General features: G+C 43.6%; 1 protein-coding gene across 2 annotated transcripts in view; it reads right to left on the reverse strand.

Annotated features, from left to right (window-relative positions):
- Positions 1-20: 20 nt before the first annotated feature.
- Positions 21-10,258, reverse strand: part of LOC106817078 (porimin-like) — a 14,295-nt gene continuing 4,057 nt past the window's right edge. Inside the window, exons 4-6 of one of the 2 annotated variants that reach the window (XM_014821726.1) lie at positions 1,013-1,120; positions 965-982; positions 21-495 (exon numbers count right to left, since the gene is read on the reverse strand). In XM_014821726.1, the coding sequence (XP_014677212.1) occupies positions 50-495; positions 965-982; positions 1,013-1,120 (572 nt within the window). In that variant the 3' untranslated portion in view covers positions 21-49. Of the gene's footprint in view, positions 496-964; positions 1,121-10,258 lie in introns of both variants that reach the window. The other variant, XM_014821725.1, reaches the window with a different exon arrangement.

Here is a 10,258-nt window from a genome sequence, read left to right on the forward strand (position 1 = left end):
CATGCCTCGCCCCGCCCTCGCGCGCGCGGTTGCTGCGCGAAAACCAATCTTACAACGTCTGGTAATTGCGCTCCGTCCGCGACTTGTAGAACTTGTATCCGAAGAAAGCGATCGCGAGAAAGCCGAGAGCGAGGACGATTCCACCGACGAAGCTCGCAACGTCGAAGTTCTGCCCGACCGCGGCGCCCTCTGTTGCCGCCGCCGCCGCCGCCCGCGACGACGACGACGTAGGGGGCGCTGCTGAGGAGGCGGCGGCCGACGTGTTGTTCGTCGTTGCCGTGGCGATGGTCGGTGCGGTGTCGTTCGAGGCGCGCGTCGAGATGCCGGGGTCGGAGGTCGGCGAGACGGTCGCCGTGGCGTTGGTCGTCGTCGTTTCGTTTGTCAAGACGGTGGGTTGACCAGGGGGCGCCGCCGTAGATGTTGCGCCGGCCGGCTCGCTGGAACCAGACGCGTTGCCGGCGGCGACGGACGCGTCGCCGGGAGTAATCCCGGAACCTGGAAGGCACATCGGCAAGGTATACTTTAGTGAAGATTCAACATTTAGACGAAACACACCGGGAAGGAATGAAGGGAAGGGAAGCATTAGCAAAGTATCAACATTTAAAGGAAACACACCCGGCGTAGTGAGGGAAGGGAAATCTTACATAGCAAGGGGAAATCTTACACGCAAAGGAAAATCTTGGGGCAAGATGTCAATACCCGCCAACCGCACAAAAAACCTTGCCAACCCCACCCCACCCCACAAATAAAAATAAAACCACTGCCCACCCCACCCCATCCCACAAATATATTTAAAAAAATGCCCAACCCACAAAAAACCCTGCCCACCCCACCCCACAAATAAAAATAAAACCCTCGCCCACCCCACCCCACAAATATTATAAAAAACCTACCCACCCCCCACTAATATATAAAAAACCGCCCACCCCACAAAAAAACCCCACCCGCAAAAAAATTGCCTCACCGCTCAGCTCACTCGTCGCTCCGCTGGGGTCCGCTTGCCCTGTCGTCGTCGTCGTCGACGGCAACGCCTTCTTCAACTCACGCTGTCTCGCCAGCTCCTCCAGCTGTCTCGCTCCCGGCGGATGCTCGGCGTCCGAGCGATTCAGCATCTCGGGACCTGAGACGCACGAGACGCGTGAGCGCGAGCATGAGAGATGAAGGTTCCTGTCTCATCCCCCCTCTCTCTCTCTCTCTCTCTCTCTCCCGCGGCATCAAAACATCCGAGGCCGAACGACGAGAGAGAATCGTAACGGCTAAGAACAGACTTTCTTAGGGTGGCTTCTAATATACCATGACGTAGCTAACCACTTTCCAATGGAGGAGGGGCAATACTAATTACCAGTAGCTCGTACCAACGCCTTTTTACCTGGAGAAGGGGGGCAATACTATGATACCACTAGTCTAGCTAACCCCTTTACCTAGAGAAAAAAAGGGGCGGGGGATAGCTAATATACCACTAGTGTAAGCTTAAACCCTTTTTATATGGTACAGGGCGAAGGGCACACTATTAAACCCACTAGTACTTAGCTAACCCTTTTTTCACCCTGGGACTGGGAAGGCATAACCTAAATATACCACTATCAAGCAAACCCATTTTAACCTGGGAGGAAGAGACAGGGCGGGCAGTCAAAAGCCTTCTAAGCCACTGCGTGTGTGTCTGCAAAGTGACCGCCAATTGAACCATGTAATTGATTCATATCAATTTTTTCTTGAATTGCCCCTCCCCCCAGCCCAATTGAAAAACCTAAAAAAATAAAACAAAAAGCCCTATTTTGTGCGCAACCGCTGTCGATAGCAGCAGCTGCAAGATTACATCGATACGCCGCAACTGAACACAAATCTACATTTAGATCAGCTATCGGTTCCCACACATCCCTAACCGCAAAATTTCATTCAGTATCAATCATCCTTTTCACACCAATACTGTTTTTAACAACACTGACTAACAACAATGCGAGTCACCCGCTAGCGTATTACACTTAATACTGATAGCACTCAAAGTGCTGAAGACTGACAAGTGATCTGTATTACTGTACGTACAGTGTACAGTGTGTATAACTGACGAAGATACAGCAAAATAACTCACCAGTCCCATAAAAATCGCAGACGTATTCACTTAGGATGCTCATTGTCACTGAAAAATAAAGTTACGTCAAAAAGAACAGCACTGAGTAAAGCGCATAAATAAATTAACCAGTTAATATAATAATGATAAAAAGTAAAATAAGTAACCTTAATCTAAAAGCTTTGTAAACTGCACAGACAATACCATGCCATACATGCCTATATGTTATTTCTTTGTAAAATTTTAATAAGCCATGCTGTTACCCAATTTCTCAACATAAAATACCTAAATCAAGATTTTATATAAGAAAAAGACATATAACAAACTGAAAGAATGAAACAATAAAAACAATAAAAGTAACCCTGACAAAAAACAAGATATACAAAATATAGTATTATTATATATTCCCTACCAACGTCATGTCATGAAAATGAGCTCATATAGTATTAGTATATTACTTACTTTATATTAGTTGCATTATAAAACCAGGTTATATTCAAACAAGAAAAGTTTCTAACGTGTTAGTAATTACCAGTGTTCGCGCTTTATTTGCCAATACACCATCGTTCATCGTAGCTACAATCAATCCACAATATCAATCACCAGCTATTATCATCGCCAACACAGTTTATGCTAATCTGCAGTAAATCAATACAATATTCAATACGCTCATGACACTTCCATAAACCTTCTCCCTACTCCATTGATCTTAACCCTCATACAGCTACCTTCACCCTACTCCTGGACCACCTCAACAACCCACACGTAAGCTTCAACCACCCCCCCCCCAAATTAACCTTCAACCCCACACCCTACCATACTTCAACCCTAACCTTCAAACCCCCCCCACCACTTAACCTCAACCCCCAACCCAACCCCCCCCACCCTAGACCTTTAACGCCCCACACCCTAACCTTTAACCCCCACCCTAACCTCAACCCCACACCCTAACCACAACCCCCACAGCCCTATCCCTTCAACCCCCACTCCTAACTTCAACCCCCACTCCCTAACCTCAACCCCGCACACCCTAACCTCAACCTAACCTCAACCCCACCGCTAACCTTCAACCCCCCACCCAACCTTTTAACCCCGCACACCCTAACCTACAAACCGGCCACAACCTACTTCACCCCACCCTAACCTCAACCCCCACCTAACCTTAACCCCCACACCCTAACCTTCAACCCCCGCACCCTAACCTTCAAAGCCCCCTAACCTTAACCCCCCCTAACCTTCACCCCCAACCACCTTTAACCCCCAACCCTAAACTTTAACTCCACTAATCTTAACCCCCACCCTAACCTTTAACCTTCACTCCCTAACCTTTAACCTTCACTCCCTAACCTTTAACCTTCACTCCCTAACCTTTAAAAACGCTTCACTCCCTTTAACCTTTAACCAGACCGCGATTTTTGTCCCTGTGCTTCGCCATCGTTAGTAGAATACGTTGTGATGTGAAGCACTAGATACAGAAACGATTCGATCGCTACTACCCCCGATATTCATGCCCGAATACAGAGTGCACGCGTACACGTTAAAAATCAGGGTGGAACTATAGTTAGAAGTATAAATTCGTTGTCGGCCGCGCCAATACATAGCACACAAGAAAGCACAGCAATAGAACATTCATTACAAACAGAGTCGGGAGTTTAAGGGCGTGTTTGTTTGGTCGGATCCACGGATCTCGATCCACTAGAGGAACCTAACCAAAAAACAAATGTACAAACTTTTAGCTTTTGAATCGGTTTTCGCTTTACACTCTAACTATCACGGGAAGGTTCAAAAGTAACAAGCCTGGATTGAATGAGCACGGGCTGCATAATTGGATCCGTTCGAATTCACACTCCCTAGAAGGTCGGTTCAAGGGAGTCGCGGAGATCCGTAGATCCGACCAAACAAATAGTCAGATCCACGATTCCAGTGGATCGAGATCCGTCAATCCGACCAAACAAACACGTTATAAACAAGAGTTACAAGTATAAATTCGTTGAAAATTCCAAACTTCCGTATGGATGTATTACAGTATCGTAAAAGTGACCCCCCCATACAGAGGAGAATAGAAAATAGAGTTAATACGACACACGAAAATGCTATCAAGCTAATAATACAGAGTTTGAGATCTATTAAAAAGAGAAGCTGAAAGACAAGCTCCTCATAAATACTCAACAATGTAGACAATCAGCGAGATACCTCCTTATGAATAACAAGCGACGACATATAAAACGAGGAAAGAATTGAAGAAATCCATGCTCTGGATTCAATGTAAAAGACATTAGTATTGCTCATAGGGTCTATGTCCCCCAGGGTACTGCCGGAACGTACCCTGGTAACTATCTAACTGATATGGGTAGGGTTAGGTTAGGGAATAGGCGTAGCGACCCCTAGACTCGTTATGAGTAAGGCGAGGTACCGGTCCCCGGCAATTAGAATAGTATATTACTGAACTACTTCACACTAGACCAGTCTAGAGGTCGCCTACGCCTACTCCCTAACCCTAAGCCCTAACATATCAGTCTCTAGATAGTTTACCAGGATGTTCCGGTATATGCCGGACCGTACCAGGGTACGTTTCCGTCAGTAACCTGGGGGGACATAGACCCTCTCAGCATTAGTAATTAGTGTACTATGTAGCCTGTTAGTGTATTATCTAGCGTTAGCAATAATGTGAAAATATCAATATAGAAGAAGACAGGAGGAGATTCGTTGTCAGTTTTCCCACTTCTTTTATACGTTCCTAGTTGAAGACGTTTGCAATTTCGGCTTCTCCGCCTCCCAGGTGACTTCTATTCTCGAATCACGAACAAATTGATCCGGTATTTCCTAATTCCCAGATAACTAATATGGACCAAACCTGCATCCTGTAAATAACCCTTGCCGCCCCCCCCGCAACATGCATACATATACGTCGTACCACGGCCACCACACCAGAGGTTAATAATGATCTGTGATAATAGATCTGTCATTATTCACCCTTGATACATATATAGCTATGATATAAATAGATATAGATATAGATATAGATATATGCATATACGAGTCAGAGATATAATTTAATAGATATAGATACTACGATATCAATATAAGATATTCTCCCTGTATTAATATATAGTGCTGGGGAATACAACGCCTTTAGCAGCAATAACGTTGAGTATATTCTATCTACTAGCACCACGCGCGAACAAAAATGACTAGAAACGCGTCTACTATCACCGTACAAATCTGCGTGAAAGCCCCCAAACAACTACAGTCCGCGTTAACCAATGCTCAGAAGAACGACGAAAAAACCGTACGCAGCGATGAAAAAGTCTCTCAAACAAACGAATGCTCCGTGCTAATTTTGCACGGCCTCCTCATCGCCTGCCCCGCCGCCTCCCCGACCTCCCTCCCCTTCCCCCGCATGCCATTTAAAAAAATTAAAAAAATTAAATGTTTAATTGTTGTACAAATTAATGCTTGTTATTAAATTGTTGTAAATAAATCATGTAAATATTTGCTATAATCATGTAAACATTGTTAAATGGATAAAGATAGAAAAATACAGAAAACAGGAAAATAATTAAAAAAAGGATGGGATCCGATCCATCGACCTTTCAGCTGTGACGTACGTGCTGTACTCGTTCGGCTATTCAGGGTTATTGCGGCGCGAGTTTAGCGCCGGAGACCAGTCTACGTCTTGGCTAGCATTATTGGTTATTTATGACATAATCGTAATGTCACGTGCCGATGGAAACAGCTGCGATTGGCTATTTGTAAAGTGTCGCTGGAAATTAGAAACGTTCCTAAATATTTTTGTCGTCGAGGTTGTCGCCGGTCGTTGTCGCGTGTGTGTGCAATGGCTCATAGGAAACAATAGTTTCTAATTTTCTGAAAAGTCGTTTGTCGTTACGGTCGGTCGCTGTCGCTGCAGTGGCCTTTATACTACTAGCAACCTACTAAACAGAAGACTATATATATGAACCAGAAAGGAAAAAAAATCATTAAATTCGATGTCAATGGTAACAATGGCCGATAAATTTTTATTACACCTTCACCCGGGACCGCGACATGATATATTACAATAAAGTCAACACATGTGATATCGTCGAGCATCGATTCACTTCGCCGAGTGAACGGGAAAATAAAGACATTTGAACAGAAGTTGGGGAAATATCCGTTCTCACACACGTAAAGAATTTCATGTCTTAATTTTTCCAAGTTTCCTCTGAAATACTATAAAATAAAATTGGATTTTATGTCAGTGCGAGTTTCCTTGAACACCAGAATCAATAAACTTGTGATATCGACCAACTCGGAGACGATAAACGTGATTATCTTATGTTAAAATGAAAAAGGGAAATTAAATCCATTGGTTATATTAAATTAATAAACTTCATATATAAAAGTTATATTACAAAATGTTTGAAATCAGTATTAATTAAGCAAAACTGATATACGATATTGCAAGAGATTGTGTGAGCAACAAGCGAATGGGTAAAAACTAAAGAAATGAGAAAAATGCTTGAGATAATTTTTCTCCCTCACAAATGAAAGTTTCAAACTTCCATGCGGTTTCTTTCTTTTTTCTCTGCAGTGCCATATTAGTGAGAATCGAGATGTTCCAGTCATCACATTTACACTGGACTCGTCAAAAACAAGAATAAGAAAACACGAAAAAATCCCAGACTCTTTTGTGACCACGAATATAAAATGTTAGGAAAGGACGTAGCGTGTAAATGGAAACACATTCACCTAACCCCTACACATGTGTAAACTATCACTATAACGAGAGAATATCAGAGCTTGAAACGAAATAATAAAATAATTACAAATGAGAAAATAATAAAACTTCGCGGTAACAATACATGGTGCATGTGCCAGGTGAGAATCGCTGGACAGCCGATTAAAAATATAAACTCGTTGACGAAACCACAGCCACAGATAGGTGGCGCCACACATACGATTTGAAGTATCACAGGCTTTTGCCCTCCGACCTCTTGTAATGGAATAACAGCCGCGAACCAAAATTGGCGTGGGCTTGAAAGCTGCGGCACAAAATCTAAACACAAAAGGAATTTATGCGTTCTAAAGTTGAACGAACAAAAATTCAAAGAATATACGAAAAAGATGTGCTCACAGTCCAAAGAAAATGTGCGATCAAAGTGGAAAGAAAATGCGTCCGATCGACATCGACGCAGCGACATCCAAATTATCCGTCTGCGTGAGATTCGAGACGTTTACAATACAATCCTGGTGATGAGGACTTTCATCGATAGATCGTGAAATAAAGCGAGCGTACACACACAGACTTCGGTCCAGCTGCCCTCGCTGAATGTTCGGAACACGCAGACCCTTCTTCGGTGACCTTCATCTGTGACCTTTGTTGGTGACCTCCGTCGGTGACCTTCATCGATGATCTTCGTGTGCGACCTTCATCCGTGACCATCATCAGGCGTTCAATCACAGATTTTCGCTCATCGATCCAGCGACGCTGCCCCGGTGGAAAGAAAACGATTCGGCGCGTTAGGCGGATCGCAGCAAATGCTGACGACGGTCAGTGTAAACTATCACTATCACGAGAGAATATCAGAGCTTGAAACGAAATAATAAAATAATTACAAATGAGAAAATAATAAAACTTCGCGGTAACAATACATGGTGCATGTGCCAGGTGAGAATCGCTGGACAGCCGATTAAAAATATAAACTCGTTGACGAAACCACAGCCACAGATAGGTGGCGCCACACATACGATTTGAAGTATCACAGGCTTTTGCCCTCCGACCTCTTGTAATGGAATAACAGCCGCGAACCAAAATTGGCGTGGGCTTGAAAGCTGCGGCACAAAATCTAAACACAAAAGGAATTTATGCGTTCTAAAGTTGAACGAACAAAAATTCAAAGAATATACGAAAAAGATGTGCTCACAGTCCAAAGAAAATGTGCGATCAAAGTGGAAAGAAAATGCGTCCGATCGACATCGACGCAGCGACATCCAAATTATCCGTCTGCGTGAGATTCGAGACGTTTACAATACAATCCTGGTGATGAGGACTTTCATCGATAGATCGTGAAATAAAGCGAGCGTACACACACAGACTTCGGTCCAGCTGCCCTCGCTGAATGTTCGGAACACGCAGACCCTTCTTCGGTGACCTTCGTCTGTGACCTTTGTTGGTGACCTCCGTCGGTGACCTTCATCGATGATCTTCGTGTGCGACCTTCATCCGTGACCATCATCAGGCGTTCAATCACAGATTTTCGCTCATCGATCCAGCGACGCTGCCCCGGTGGAAAGAAAACGATTCGGCGCGTTAGGCGGATCGCAGCAAATGCTGACGACGGTCATCGTCAATTTTGTATAATACAATAACAATCAATACAATAACGTAAAACGAACGCGGGCGTCAAAACATCCGAGGCGAACAACGAGAGAGAATCGTACGCGGAACAGACTTCTTAGGTGGCTTCTAATATACCATGAGCGTAGCTAACCACTTTTACAGGGAGGAGGGGCATACTAATATACCAGTAGTGTAACCAACCCTTTTTACCTGAGAAGGGGGGCATACTAATATACCACTAGTCTAGCTAACCCCTTTTACCTGGAGAAAAGAAAGGGGGGCATACTAATATACCACTAGTCTAGCTAACAAGAAAGGGGGGCATACTAATATACCACTAGTCTAGCTAACCCCTTTTATCTGGGGAGGGGGGAAGGGGGGCATACTAATATACCAGTAGTGTAGCTAACCCTTTTTTATATGGACAGGGCGAAGGGGGGCATACTATAATATACCACTAGTCTAGCTAACCCTTTTTCACCCTGGGGAGCGGGAAGGGGGCATACTAATATACCACTAGTCAAGCAAACCCATTTTACCTGGGGAGGAGGGACAGGGGGCAGTCAAAGCCTTGCTAAGCCACGTGCGTGGTGTGTTCTGGGAAAGTGACCGCCATTGACCATGTATTATATATCTATTTTTTCTTGAGTTGCCCCTCCCCCCAGCCCAATAACTACAGCCCTGTGCGCACGTGTTCGATGAGGCAGCAGCTGCAAGATTTACATTCGATTACGCGCAACTGGAGCACAATCTACATTTTAGATCAGCTATCGTTCCCACACTCCTAACCGCAAAATTTCGATTCAGTATCAATCAGTCTTCACACCAATCTGTTTTAACAACTGACGTAACAACATGCGAGTCCTACCCGCTAGCGTATTTTACATTAATCTTGATTAGGCACTGCAAAGGTGCTGAAGACTGACAGTGAGTCTGTATGTACTGTACGTACAGTGTACAGTGTGTATAACTGACGATAGATACAGCAAAATAACTCACCAGTCATAAAATCGCAGACGTATTCACTTAGATGTAGTTGTCACTGAAAAATGAGTTCGTCAAAAGAAAAGCACTGAGTAAAGCGCATAAATAATTTACAATATTAATAATGATAAAGTAAAATAAGTAACTAATTCTAAAAGCTTTGGTAAACTGCACAGACAGACATGCATACATGCCTATATGTGTATTCTTTGTTAAATTTAATATGCATGCTGTTTACCCAATTTCTTACATAAAATACCTAGAATCAAGAGTTATAACAGAAAAAGAAAATATACAAATGGAAGATGAAACATAAAACAAATAAAGTAACACTGGACAAAAAACAAGATAGTACAAAATATTAGTATTATTATATATTCCCATACCAACGTCATGCATGAAGAATGAGCTCATATAATATTAGTATTATTACTTACTTTATATTAGTGATTATTAAACCAAGTTAGTATTCAAACAAGAGAAAGTTTCTACGTGTTAGTAAGTTAGCCAGTGTTCGCCTTTATTTGCCAATACACCATCGTTCATCGTAAGTACAATCAATACAATATTCAATCACCAGTATTATTCAATCGCCAACACAGTTAATGCCTAATCTGGGCAGTAATCAATACAATATTCAATCGCCAATGACACTCCATAACCCTCTCCCTACTCCATGATCTTAACCCTCATACAGCTACCTTCACCCTACTCTGTGACCACCTTCAACCCCCACACCCTAACCTTCAACCCCACCCTAACCTTCAACCCCCACACCCTAACCTTCAACCCCCACACCCTAACCTTCAACCCCCACCCTAACCTTCAACCCCACCCTAACCTTCAACCCCCACCCTAACCTTTAACCCCCACACCCTAACCTT

Source organism: Priapulus caudatus, unplaced genomic scaffold, assembly GCF_000485595.1.
Source record: "Priapulus caudatus unplaced genomic scaffold, Priapulus_caudatus-5.0.1 Scaffold1588, whole genome shotgun sequence".
In the NCBI taxonomy this organism is placed as follows: domain Eukaryota; kingdom Metazoa; phylum Priapulida; class Priapulimorpha; order Priapulimorphida; family Priapulidae; genus Priapulus; species Priapulus caudatus.